Source organism: Theropithecus gelada, chromosome 9 (genome assembly GCF_003255815.1).
Source record: "Theropithecus gelada isolate Dixy chromosome 9, Tgel_1.0, whole genome shotgun sequence".
In the NCBI taxonomy this organism is placed as follows: Eukaryota; Metazoa; Chordata; class Mammalia; order Primates; family Cercopithecidae; genus Theropithecus; species Theropithecus gelada.
In genome coordinates, this window is record NC_037677.1 from 38,270,309 (window position 1) to 38,285,229 (window position 14,921).

Sequence of the window (14,921 nt, forward strand, 5' to 3'; positions counted from 1 at the left end):
GGATGCTGCTGAACATCCTACAGTGCACAGGACAGACCCACACGACCATGAATTATCTGGCCCCAAATGTCAATAATGCCAAAGTTGAGAAACTCTGATCTATCAATGACCTCAGGAAAAAGGAAAATAAGACTGTTGGGATGTAGGGACCAGAATACAAGCATCTACTTCTCCTTCTCTTGGAATATATGATGTGTATCTCAGGCTCTCATGCTGTATTGCTGCTGCTCCACACACTGCCTTGCATGACAGATCATCAGCTTCACAAACCACCAAGGTTAATTGATTTATTCTCAGAATATTTATTGCCTGATGTTACATGAAGAACCACAGAGACCATAGAGAGTGTGGAAAGATCAATAGAGTAAATTCAATGCAGAATTTGAGGGGGATAATTAGAATTGCAGTATGAGTTAACATATTTATCTGTTTACAAGTAGATCCATACAAGTAACACTTTTATAATTCTCTTCATTATTTTTGCATTTTAGATATCGGCCTTATGTATACTTTTGGAAATGGTTGCCACGGAAAATTAGGAGGTGGACTGGAGAATTTTACCAATCACTTCATTCCTACTTTGTGCTCTAATTTTTTGGGGTTTATAGTTAAATTGGTAAGGCTATCACATTTCCCTGTTTATATTTTCATATTACTGTATTTGAATCTTTCAGTATTTCATAGAAAATAAGTACTTTTATGTTTGTATGGAAGAGTAACATAGATATATCTAATAAATATACTTGTTTCCTAGAAGCCAAATGTCAGACATTATGCCAGTCAGAAAATGTGTTGCTCCTAATTGTCCTCCTTTAGCATCTTCCTTTTTGCTGAAATCTTGACTGTTTGGCTTCGTTCTCATGTATCTGTTGAAAGCTGGGACTGTGCCATGCCTGCAAACTTGGTATCTTGTGTAGCACCCAGCAGAGTACCTTGCTCACAGTAGTCTTTAGTAAATATTTGCTGAATTAAATGTTAGACTCTCAAATCCTGCTCAGCAGAAAGTCTGATAATAAACAAAGAGTTTTGGTGGGACACGGTGGCTCACTCCTGTAATCCCAGCACTTTGGGAGGCCAAGGCGGGCAGATCACCTGAGATCAGGAATTTAAGAACAGCTTGGCCAACATGGTGAAACCCCATCTCTACTAAAAATACAAAAATTAGCCAGGTGTGGTGGCACACGCCTGTAATCCCAGCTACTCGGGAGGCTGAGGCATGAGAATTGCTTGAACCCAGAAGGTGGAGGTTGCAGTGAGCTGAGGTCGTGTCACTGCACTCCAGACCAGGTGACAGTGAGACCCTGTCTCAAAAAAAAAAAAATAAATAAAGAGTTTTGAAGATATGGTTTTTGGGCTAAATTTTCATAGGTTAAGGATGTATTATTTCAGTGTCACATCACCATCATGCATCATACCTGTATTGTTTCTTAATATTTTTGCCAGTTAAATTTTGACTTTTGAAAATTCTGTTGACTTGATGATAATATTGAAATTTGTCCTCCAAAGACTCAGTGTCTCATAATATGGACCACTTTCATTTATTGATTTGATAGTCATTTAATGAAAGCCTACTATGGGTAAGATAGTGTGCTAAGTATAAGAAATACAAAGTACTGGTCAGGTGCGCTGGCTCACGCCTGTAATCCTAGCACTTTGGGAGGCCGAGGCGGGCAGATCACCTGAGGTCAAGAGTTCAAGACCAGCCTGGCTAACATGGCGAAACCCCGTCTCTACTAAAAATACAAAAATTAGCTGGGCATAGTGGCAGGCACCTCTAATCCCAGCTTCTTGGGATCCTGAGGCAAAATAATTGCTTGAATCCGGGAGTCAGAGGTTGCAGTGAGCCGAGATTGTGCCATTGCACTCCAGCCTGGGCGACAACAGTAAAACTCCATCTCAAAAAAAAAAAAAAAAACAGAAAGAAAAAAAGAAATACAAAGTACTGTATACAGTGATGAATGAAATAACCACGTCCTCATTCATTGAGGACTTATTCATTATAGTCTTACAATTTTTAAAAGGGATATACAAAAATATATATAAATGTTAAAATTTAAAGTATTAGGAAGGAAAAATAGAACATTATAAAGTATCTAGAACCTATGTACAGAAAATACTGCACTATGGGGTTTTTTAAGCATTTTTCTTGAAAATGACTTATTTCTCAAAATTCTTTGAATGCTGATTTCATTTTTTATTGTTCCGTCATCATGCATACTTGCATTTATTTTCCTCTAAGGATTTACTTTTAAGCATTAAACTTAGAAAATGTTCATATAAAGAGGGCTTAGAGACATAATTAGCCCAAGAGACTGATTTATACTTTTAAAAAAAAAAATTCTTCCAGTAGAACTTCTCTGAGCAATTTTTCACGTTTTTAATGTTTCTCCCAGATTAAAATAACATTTTCTAACTGTAAGGAGAAATGTAATCTGCCAAGTATTTTTTCTCTATATTATTTTAAATTGAAAGTTAAATGGTGGATTAAACTTGTTCTAATTTTCAATCACAGTGTTTAAAGAATATGTATGGTAATTATGTACATTTTTTTTTTTTTTTGAGATGGAGTCTTGCTCTGTCACCCAGGCTGGAGTGCAGTGGTGCAATCTTGGCTCACTGCAACCTCTGCCTCCTGGGTTCACACCATTCTCCTGCCTCAGCTTCCCAGGTAGCTGGGACTACAGGCGCCCGCCACCACACCCGGCTAATTTTTTGTATTTTTAATAGAGACGGAGTTTCACCGTGTTAGCCAGGATGGTCTCGATCTCCTGACCTCATGATCTGTCCACCTTGGCCTCCCAAAGTGCTGGGATTACAGGCTTGAGCCACCACGCCCGGCCAATTGTGTACTTATTTTATACATATTGTGTACACATTCTCGTTGTGCACACACATACATATAGACAGATTCACCAAGTCAGTCTGTCTAGGAAGCCTATCACTAAGTAAATGTCTTACAGCTGATAACTGTTAAAAACTCATTTGTGTTTGAAGCCAATGTTGATTCGTTTTTCTGTGGATTTATGCTGCAGGTTGCTTGTGGTGGATGTCACATGGTAGTTTTTGCTGCTTCTCATCGTGGTGTGGCAAAAGAAATTGAATTCGATGAAATAAGTGATACTTGCTTATCTGTGGCGACTTTTGGCAGTTTAACCTCAGGAAATGTACTGCAGAGAACTCTATCAGTACGTATGCAGTGAAGAGAGAGGGTACAGTGGTGGCCTATTCTGTATAAGAGTATTATCTAGCACTGCAAAGAAAACTAGAAGAAAAAAATCTGTTTTCTTTTTAAATCAAAGGGTCTTCTCAGATAAATTTGCTAAATAAAATTATTAGAGTTAAGTGCTTACAAACTTTTAGAGTTAATTCAGAAAAATTCAGAAAAGCTTAATGCTTTTTTTAAAGACACAAACTGGAAAATTTAAATTATAGAAAACCTTTGCATATAGACAATGGTGCTATAAAAGCATCCTTTTATAGTCCTATTTTATCACCTCACATTGAATGCTGAATTGTTTTTTCAACTGCATGTGGCTTGAATTTCACCTTGTTATATGCTTTTTTTTATTATGGTAGTAAAAATACAACAAATATACCCACTTAACAGATTTTTAAGTGTGCAATACAGTATCGTTGACTATAGGTACAATGTTACGTTGTTCAGAACTCTGTAGGACTTATATAATGCTACATTCTTTTGTCTTTCAGTTAAGCCTCATGAGCAGTGGAAGATTGTACACTATAAATCTGTACAATGAAATGGGAAAACAAAGAAATAAGGACTTCAATTAGAGAGAGGAAATATTCCCTCTTAATTAAATTTAGAGATTTTTCTTCTGTGTTTTAAAATTATTGTTCCAATGACATATATATGTGTGTGTGTGTGTGTGTGTTTTGTTTTTTGGGGTTTTTTTGTTTTGTTTTTTGTTTTTTTTGAGACAGAGTCTCACTCTGTTGCCCAGGCTGGGGTGCACTAGCGCAATCTTGGCTCACTGAAACCTCCGCCTCCTGGGTTCAAGCAATTCTCCTGCCTCAGCCACCTGAGTAGCTGGGACTACAGGCGCGCACCACCATGCCCGGCTAACTTTTTGTATTTTTAGGAGAGACGGGGTTTCACCAAGGCTGGTTTCGAACTCCTGACCTAAAGTGATCCACCAGCTTCAGCCTCCTAGCATGCTGGGATTACAGGCGTGAGCCATCAAGCCCCGCCCCAATGGCACATATGTTTTTTAAAGTAAATGGTAAATAATTTTTGAAGGTGACATTCCTTTTTTTGAAAATTACTCTAAGTTTCAAAACATGTTTTTTTGAAGGTTCCTAGCAGTTTTATTTGTAATAGCCAACATACTTCTTTTGAAGTAAAAAGGTTAAATCTGGTGTTTTGTTTGAAAAAGCATATATGGAAAAGTTGACAAATACCCCATCAGTGTTTTGTAGTTGTTGTTAATTTACATCTTCTGAGTAATTTTTTGTTTCTTAGGGAGTGTGGAGAAAATGCACACACACTTTTCCCCCGTTATGTGAAAAATAAAGCTTCCAAATTGAAATTTAGAGCAACTAAGATACAGAGACAACAGAACAAAATGTTTTTGAGCCTTTGGGAATTGAGAAGTAAATGCTGTGGAGTGTTGGCATACTTTGAACTCTTTCTCTTAAATATTTTTGCAACTTTTAGGAAGGTTTATATCAATATTAAATCTATAACATCATTTAATAGTTTGTTTAACCTGCTTATTTTAAAGGAGAGGTCTCCAGATTCTATTTCAATGATGAGAACACTACCTCCAATAGAAGGGACTCTTGGCCTTTCTGCTTGTTTTCCCCCCAATTCGGTCTTTGCACGTTGTTCTGAGAGTAACCTCCTACCGAGCGTCTTATCTGAACAGGACCTCATGCGCCCAGAGGAACCAGGTAACATTTGCTACTCTGTCTGCTCTCAGGATAAATGTGCCTTTTATTCCTGTTTTTATGTTTATCTTAAGATGTTTTCTCCAGTTATTTAAATTGTTCTCTCCCTGGTTAGAGCCTAACATCCCTCATTTGAACTCAAATCCAGGAATATCCTTACAAATAGAAAGCACCATCGGTGCCCCAAGACTGCCATGTAACCACAGCAGCATATCTTTATAGAGCAGTGGGTAACAGTCATAGCACCTTCCTTAACTGTATCCCCTTTAAACCCTGAAACCACTCGATGAACTTAGGAGGGAGTTACAGTCCTCATTTCAGAGATGAGAAAAGCAAGGCATGGAGAGATCAAGTGACTTGCTCAAGGTCACTCAGCTTATAAATGAAGTGGTCAGAATTTGAATGCAGGTCTTCTGGATCTATGTGAAATTCTATATTTAGGCAGTATAACATAATGGTGAAGAGCATGGAATATGGAGTTAAATTGATCGGGGGTCAAATGCCAATTTTGACATTTACTAGCTGTGTGACTGACTTTGGGAAAGTCACTTAACCTCTCTAAGCCTCAGTTTCCTTGGCTTTGAAATTGATTTAATAATACTGACTTCAGAGAGTGATTGAGAGGATTCATTGAGATCAGGCATATAAAATAATTAGCATTGAGCCCAGCACCTCTAGAAACACCTCAGTAAATGTTGTTATGATTAATATTAATATCTTTACCTCACTACCTGTTAGATACAGATTTCACGTTTTAAGTTGTAATCCCAGCCCTTTCACTATGCTATACCTATTCTAACTAATTTTCTTTACAGATATTTGTGTATCTTAGGAGTGTCTGTATGTTACTGCAGGATGTCTAAAGAGGGAATATTCTCTCTTAATTAAATTTAGGGATTCTCGTGTGTTTTAAAATTATTGTTCCAATGACATATATTTTTTGAAGTAAATGGCAAATAATTTTTGAAGGAGACATTCCTTTTCTGAAAATTACTGGAAGTTTCAAAACATATTTATTTTTTTGAAGATTCATAGCAGTTTTATGTGTAATAGCCAACATACTTCTCTATTTGATAGGGGTAGGACAAGAAACTAGGACCAGGAGATCAGAAAGTAAGCAGTAAATTTGAAATTAAGAAGATAAACCTGTCATCAGGGACTAAGAATCAGGGTCTAGAAACAGATAATTTTTGTATCTTTGAGATCCGGAAGCTAGGCAAAGGGTTGAGGTAATATAGGATTGGGAACTCAGGTAAGAATTGTGGGCTATGGGAATGGGATATTATATCTAACTAGGACCTTAGTAATGAGCTGATTTATTGCACCTGACCCACAACTTTTGTATGTTTTCTTTTGAAATAAGAATCAGTGTCTAATGGTACTCTTCAGCCCTGGACATGGAAAAAGTAGTAGATTCTGACAAGCAGTATGTAGTGTGTACAAGGAAAAAAGACATTTATGGTTTAGAGAAAATTGTTTCTCAGTCCCAGAGATTTGAATGTGAAAATATGCATGATTTTGTAGCTAGATCAAAAGGAAATGCCGTCTCTTCTTGTCTTCTTGTGACTGCTAACACTCTCTTCTTAATAAAACTTATTTTGAAAGTTGTGTCTAACATATACTGTGACATTTTCTAAATCATTCACAGACTTCAGTCTTTATAATGGAGGAAATGTATATCAGGATACGTCTTACTAAGGAGGTGTCATTTAAGCTAAAGGATAAGAAAGGGATGGCTACACAAGGAGAATAGATGTATTTCAGGCAAAGAAAATAATATAGGCAAAGAAAATAATATAGGCAAAGGTTTGGAGGCAGTTAAGAAGAAAAAGACAACTAGTGGGGCTAGAAAGTGAGAGAAATGGTAAGACAAAGCGGTATTGGAGAAAGAGACAGTGAAAAATTATTTATGGTTTTATAGGCCATGAAGACCTACTTGATATGAATGTTTTTCTTAAGTGCAATAGAAAGTCATTAAAAGATTTTAAGCAGTAGACTAATGTATTCCAGTCCTATTTCCACTTTAAGATGATTATGATCACTTCTACCTCCATATAGATTATACAGAGGCCAGACTAGAAATAGGAAGAGTACTTGTGAGCCCTTTGCAAGAGGTGATAATGTATGGACCAAGGTGTTTGCAGCGTAGATGGAGAAAAGAAAAAGAAAAGAGAAGAGGGACGATGTGAAATACATTATAGACATAAAAACCAACCAGACTTGCTAAACTTATGAATGCACCACACATAGGTGTGAATTAAAGTGAGGAATCAAGGATGATTCCTAAGCAAGAGGAAGCTTGACACATTTGAGGAATAAAATTAAGAACCAAGCCTTGGATATCTGTGAGGCATCCAAGTAGAAGTATCAAGCTGATTGTTGAAACACAAGCCTAAAGTTTAGAAGAGAGCCCTGGACTAGAAATATACATTTGGAAGCCATCAACATAGAGATGGTATTTAAAAGAGATGGGCATGGTAACTTATGCCTATAATCCCAGTATTTTGAGAGGCTGAGGTGGGAGGATTGCTTGAAGTTAGGAGTTTGAGACCAGCCTGGGCAACATAGCAAGACCCCCTCTCTCTATTTAAAATAATAATAAAATCCATGGATGTTGGTGAAATCACCTACTAGAGAGTCGAGTCAGAAGAGAAGAGGGCCCAGAATGCAGCCCTAAGAACGTCTAATATTTGAGAGGTAGAGAAGGAAGAGCTGGCAAAGAAGCCTTCCTCAGCTTTGTCAGCCAGTAAGGCAGGAGGTGGGAAATTAGGACAGTGTAGTGTCGTGAATGCAAAGTACTGCTCAAAGATCAAGGGAAAATAGCTCAAAGAAGTATCCAGTGGATTTGGTATAATGGAGTTTACTGGTGACCTCGACAAGAGCAGTTCTAGGGGAAGATCAGGGAAGAAGCCAGAGTGTTAAGAGTCAGTTATGAATGGGAAATGAGGAAATGAAGAGGAGATAAGATGAGCAGATAATTCGTTTGTGTATTTGCCAATGAAGTGGAGCAGAGAAATGGTCTGGCAGCTAGAGGGGGATGTGGGCTCAATAGAAAATATTGGAGCACATTTGTGTGGTAATGAATGAGCCAGCAGTCCTGGAGAGGGAGATAGCACAGAGGAGAGAAAGTATAACCAAAGTTGTAAAGCTCTTGCAAAACAGGAGGGGCCAGCATAGAGAGTGGTCTTTGGTAACAGGAAAAACACATCCTACATTTTAACAGGCAAATGAGAACTTGGGTACAAATATAGGTAGTTGTGTATGTTTGTTGGTGAGGAGATCAAGTGGATCAGATATGATGACTTCTGTTTTCTCAGTCAAATCTGAGGCAAGGCCATCAGTTTAAATAATCTGCTATGTATTTTCCAAACCTATATTCTCTGCCCTCTCCAATCTGTCCTGCGTAACACTTTCCACAGTGATCTTCCTAAGGTGCAATTCAGTTTACATGTGCTCCAGTGTCTTCAGTGAATTCCTAATTATGAAAGTAAGTGTTAATTTTCCTATGTAATTCCCAATTCTAGCTTTATCTCTCAATAGTCTTTTCCTTACAATCTTCATTTGGTAACAGGTAGTTTTATGGTAGTAATGTATTATGATAGTCTACAAACAGTGGCTCTTGGGCCAAATCTAGCTGGCCACTTGTTTTTACAAATAAAGTTTTATTGGAACCGAGCCATACCCATTCCTTTATGTATTGTCTGTGGCTGCTTTCTGCTACAATGTCATAGGTTAGTTAGGACAGAAACCATATGGCCCAGGAAGCCTAAGATGTTTACTATATGGCCTTTTAGAGAAAAGTTTGCTGATTCTTAATTTTGATCAGACTGATCTCTTCAGTCTAACTTAGTGGAAAGAACAAGGGCTGTGGAGTCAGACACACCTAAGATTGACACTGGACACCAACAGTCACTGAAACTTAATTTCTTCATTTACAAAATGAGGATATAATACTTAACCTTCCTTGTTGTCATAGGGTCAGTGTAACATATATAAAAGCATGTGTTTCTGGCACTTGGTAAGCCTTCAAGACAAACTCCTTTCCTCTGCTCATTTGCTCAGACTACTGTTCTGCTGCTTTATTAGGAATGGGCTTCATTGTCTTCCCCTTACACCTCCATCTCTGCCTCTCAGAATTCTACTTATCCTTCTATGTACCTCCATAGTGAAACTTTTCCTGCTTCCCAACATGCGGATGTAATTTCTCATAGACTATAACTTCATGGCAGTTAAAATTTTTTAACAACAAACAACAAAATTGTAATTGCTAATACTTAATAAACTTATTACTATATGTATATCAAAACATCTGTTTTATACCTTAAATATAGATGATAAAAAATAAAAAAGAATTAGCAATTACTTAGGTTGCTATTCTGCATATTACCGCACGTGGAATAAATACCAAATGATTATTTTTTCATTCAATTCAGTGGATTTAAAGGGGAGGGATCAGTGTGGACTGTCATTTTTTAGTGAAGACTTCATTACGGAGCTACTTCCAAATGTATCAGTGATCAATGAAGGCATAGTGAGAAATTGAGAAAAATGTAAAGCCAAGTAGAGCCTATGACTTTTAATTATCTACTTTATGATGTAATAACCTTGCAGTTTTCTGTGAAAGGTTCTAGGTATTTATACTAGTTGTCTGTTGCTACATTTTAAAAATGACCCTAAAACTTGGCAGGTTAAAACAAAAAGCGTTTATTATTTCACACAGTTTCTGAGAGTCAGGAGTCCAGCAGGAGCTTAGCTGGGTGGTTCTGGCCCAGGTTCTTTCATAGGGTTGCAGTCACACCGTCAGATGGGGTTGCAGTTATCTGAAGGCTTGACTGAGGCTGGAAGATCCACTTCCAAGCTCATTCACGTGGCCATTGGCAGGAGGCCTCACTTCCTTGAGATGCTCACAACATGGACTCCTACAGAGCAAGTGATTGGAGAGAAAGAGAGAGAGTACACGTATGTAGCCAGGGGTGGAGGGGGAGAGAGAGAGAGCAAGAGAGCGAGCACAAGGGTGCATACATGTGTATAACCAAAACAGAAGCTATAATGCTATCACAGGTACGTCTGCTTTATTTTACTGGCTGTGCACATACAGACCAACCTGGTATAATGTGCAAGGGAACTACACAAGAGGATGAACACCAGGAGGATGTAAGTTGTTGGGGCCCTTCTTAGGACTAGCTATTACAGTGCTCGATACCTGGGTAGTTATTTATCCCAAAGGAATAGTGTTTGCCTGTTCATATGAATGAAACAATTGTAATCTAATTGGTGTCAACATTTTTAAACTTTCACAAAGATTTTAAAACCTGTGTCACTGTGAATGAATTCTTTTCAGTTTCCCTGACATGAGGCTAAAGGACTTTTAGTAAAATTATACCTACACTTTATATTATAGAATAATTTCTGTTTTCTCTCCAGTTGCCTTTTACTTTTCTGTTGAAATCTGGATTTCCTTTTTCCCATTTAATCATTCAGATTATTTTCTAGATGAAATGACCAAAGAAGCAGAGATAGATAATTCTTCAACCGTAGAAAGCCTTGGAGAAACTACTGATATCTTGAATATGGTAATGATTTCCTATCTGTTTATCTAAATATGAGTTTGAATTTTAGTTCATTGTGTATGTGAATGTGTGTATACTTCCTATACTCTTATATGCATGAAAACCACTTTCTTGTTTCTTATATTGTTTGTTATTTTTAACCAACTATATTGAGATATAATTCACATATAAAATTTGTTTTGATCCTCACATTATTAGTATGGCAATTGAGAGTGGATTCTATTACTATCTGAACTGTTTTCCCTTCATTATATATGTATATATGCACACATATATATAAAATTTGTACTAGATATATATAGTACAAACACATAGTATATATACTGTATTCTTTTTATAATATATATTTTTTATTTATTTCAGACACACATTATGAGCCTGAATTCCAATGAAAAGTCATTAAAATTATCACCAGTTCAGAAACAAAAGGTATAATATGGAGATTTATTTTCATTATTGTTGGTAAGAGCAGTTTAAGTTAATTTTTTGGATGGTTTTTGGAAAGAACACAAGAAACGTAAGCATTTACTTACTTTAGAATTTAAAAGACAGAGGGATACAATGTAGATAACCTCCATTTTGCCGTGTTCTGATGTTATGTATTTTCTGTAAAGAAACAAGAGTGGAAGCATTTTATTGCTGAAATTTGCTCTTTGGGATCACTAACTTAAGTTATACTAGCCATACTTTTCCTTCTGTCAAGCCATAGGTTATGATTGCAGTTCTTATGTGTAGGAAAAGACTACCATTTATTGATAGAGTGGCTCTCTGACTTTGGTTGAGTATGACTTTGAATGAATTACTATGCTGACTTTACTGAATGATATTAATATCTTTTTTAGCTTTACAATTTTGTGATTTTAGTGAAAATCTTTGATAACCTTTCCCAATATTTGGTTGGGCTTTAATTTATCAAGAAATTGATAGCATAAAAATAAGATTAAACATTTGGAAATTAGAGACTGTTCATGGGTAGGAAAGAGAGACTTTTAATGAATAACAAATAGCAAAAGAAGGGAATAGGCTGTGGTTTTCACAACCATAGAGAGATAAAGGCCTGCCCTGAAATCCTTTGCTTTTCCTGGCTTTAAGGACTAGTGTGATGAATGAATGAGGGATTTGAGGATTAGGAAAATAAATTGGAGAAATGTAAATTGAGGGAAGAAGACTATAAAAAAATATTTAATTTCTATTTGTAGTGTCTTTGACATGTTTTCAAGTTTAAAAGTCTTAACATTGAAGTCACTGAAGTGCAGGAGAATCATGCTAAATTGTTAAAATTTAGAACTAGTCCTCATTCGTTCTATCTATAATGCTGAAAGGCATGGTGAATAACAGCATTCCTTTGAATATGGGAGAGCTGTTCGAACACAGTTGTAGAAGCTCAATGAATATTGACTGATTTTTGACTGACTATACTTCCAAGCAGACACCTTTCTTGTTTCTTTCCTTCCTCTTCCCTTAGACTCCAGGCTCTCCGTCTTCTGGGCTGCTTTATTGTGCTAGGGAAAGAAAGGCATGTGCCTTTAGAAATCAGTTCTGGCAACCGGGACTTCCTCTCTTAGGGCTCTTAAAAGAATCATGACTTTTTAAAGAGCAAGACCAAGAACAACCAGAAACGGAAAGCAATTGCTTTTAAGCTGACATATATTTTATACTTTCTATAGTCCTTTTAAGTGTAGGCCCTACCAGGCCTACTTTAGTAAATGATAAAAGATTTATTATACTATTTCTGTGTATTAACTTGTTAATTTTTAACTTGTCATGTTTTAATAATCTCTTTGGCACAATAGGAACCTCTTCCTAGGCCTAATCATCACAGTTTATACAATTTGAATTAGTGAGTTTTTACTCTCCAGAGACCCAAATTCATTAGATATTTGCATCCATTAGCTTGTTTGTAGAATTTAGATCAGCAATTTGGTTTTGCCTTATTTGGTCCAGCAGGAAATTACTTTTATATTGTTAATACATTATTCAAATGTCAGTGTTTGATTTCATAGTTTTTATACAAATCTTACATTTTACACTTAATAGTCTTTCCTCTTAGTGTTCTTTCATTTATAGAAATTATTATAATTAAAGAATATAATCAGTACAAGGAAGAAGGTCAAAAATTTGAAAGCGCATATGAAGGTTTTGTTTAGAAAAGAAAAATATATTCGTTATTATTTAGTTTATAGATAAAAAACATTTCATGTGCAGTTTCTTCAGTTCTAGGAGTGGACTAGTCATTTTTTTCAAATTTTACATTTTTATTTATTTTGTGAATTTTGTGGACTCAAAAGACAAATGAAAATTTGAAAATTAGGCCTGGCGTGGTGGCTCATGCTTGTAATCCCAGCACTTTGGGTGGCCAAGATGGGCAGATCACTTGAGGTCAGGAGTTCGAGACCAGCCTGGCCATCATGGTAAAACCTCATCTCTCTACTAAAAATACAAAAATTAGCTGGGTGTGGTGGCGCGCACCCATAGTCCCAGCTACTCAGGAGGCTGAGGTGAGAAAATCGCTGGAACCCAGGAGGCAGAGGCTGCAGTGAGCTGAGATCATGCCACTGAGCTCCAACCTAGGTGACAGAATGAAACTCCGTCGCAAGAAAAAAAATTTGAAAATGAGAGATGATCGGGAAAGTGGGAAAAATATACTAAGCTGTACTATGTACAAGAAAAGTGTACTTTTTTTTCTTTGAGATGGAGTTTCGCTCTTGTTGCCCAGGCTGGAGTCCAGTGGCACAGTCTTGGCTCACTGCAACCTCCGCCTGCCGAGTTCAAGCAGTTCTCCTGCCTCAGCCTCCCGAGTAGCTGGGATTACAGGCATGTGCCACCACTCCCAGCTAATTTTTGTACTTTTAGTAGAGACAGGTTTTCACCGTGTTGGCCAGGCTAGTCTTGAACTCCTGACTTCAGGTGATCCACCCGCTTCGGCCTCTTAAAGTGCTGAGATTACAGGTGTGAGCCACTGTGCCAGGCCAAGAAGTGTACATTTTTTAATAGCATCTTGCAAAATTAATCTCGAAGTTTTATGTAAGGATTGATTCGGATTGAGAAAAGAGGCAGAGAATAAATATTGATGGTATTGTGATTAATGGCAAAATTAAGGCAGGTAGTACGAGTTGAAAATTAAACACAGATACATGTTACTAAATCAAAATTAGTTGTATCACAGACAAGAGAGTGGCACAAATGATCCTTAAAGAAAACAAAACTTCAGCAAACTATCTGGTAAAATTTGCTATTTTTATTCTCCTAGACTTATAAAAATGTAAAATCTTGGCAGTATTTAAAGTAGATAAGGTGTGCTTGTAAACTAATAGTAGTATGACTATGATAATTACTTCAAAAAAATTACAGAAACAACAAACAATTGGGGAACTGATGCAGCATACAGCTCTTACTGAAAACGATGATAGTGATGAATATGAAGAAATGTCAGAAATGAAAGAAGGGAAAGCGTGTGAGCAACATGTGTCACAAGGGATTTTCATGACGCAACCAGCTACGCCTATCGAAGCATTTTTAGATGAGGAACTAGGTAATGACTCAGGCCAGGTGGGACCTCAGGCTGACACTGATGGAGAGGGTTTACAAAAAGAGGTATTTAGACATGAAAATAATAATGGTGTTGATCAACTTGATGCCAAGGAAATAGAAAAGGAAAGTGATGGAGGACACAGTCAGAAGGAATCAGAAGCAGAAGAAATAGTCAGTGAGAAGGAAACTAAACTGGCAGAAATAGCAGGTATGAAGGATTTAAGAAAAAGGGAAAAGAGCACAAAAAATATGAGTTCTTTCTTTGGCAACTTACCAGATAGAGGTATGAATACTGAGAGTGAAGAAAATAAAGATTTTGTTAAGAAAAGGGAAAGTTGCAAGCAAGATGTGATCTTTGACAGTGAAAGAGAATCAGTAGAAAAGCCAGACGTTACATGGAAGGTGCAAGTGAGAGTCAGCAGGGTATAGCTGATGGATTCCAGCAGCCGGAGGCAACAGAATTTAGTAGTGGAGAGAAAGAGGATGATGAAGTGGAAACTGACCAAAACATATGGTATGGCAGGAAATTGATTGAACAAGGAAATGAAAAAGAGACTAAACCCATAATATCCAAATCCATGGCAAAGTATGATTTTAAATGTGATCGCTTGTCAGAGATCCCAGAGGAGAAGGAAGGAGCAGAGGATTCAAAAGGAAATGGAATAGAGGAGCAAGAGGTAGAAGCAAATGAGGAAAATGTGAAGGTGCATGGAGGAAGACAGGAGGAAACAGAGATCCTACCAGATGACCTTACAGACAAAGCAGAGGTGAGTGAAGGCAAGGCAAAGTCAGCGGGAGAAGCAGAGGATGGGCCTGAAGGTAGAGGGGATGGAACCTGTGAGGAGGGTAGTTCAGGAGCAGAACACTGGCAAGGTGAGGAGAGGGAGGAGAAGGGGGAGAAAGACAAGGGTG

At 37.2% G+C, this 14,921-nt stretch overlaps 1 protein-coding gene across 1 annotated transcript in view; it reads left to right on the forward strand.

Moving 5' to 3' along the window:
* Positions 1–14,921, forward strand: part of LOC112631008 (X-linked retinitis pigmentosa GTPase regulator-like) — a 61,366-nt gene that overhangs the window by 45,466 nt on the left and 979 nt on the right. Inside the window, 7 exon segments of the mRNA XM_025395522.1 lie at positions 492–616; positions 3,033–3,209; positions 4,743–4,911; positions 10,390–10,481; positions 10,842–10,907; positions 13,830–14,010; positions 14,625–14,918. Coding sequence (XP_025251307.1) covers positions 492–616; positions 3,033–3,209; positions 4,743–4,911; positions 10,390–10,481; positions 10,842–10,907; positions 13,830–14,010; positions 14,625–14,918 — 1,104 coding nt within the window.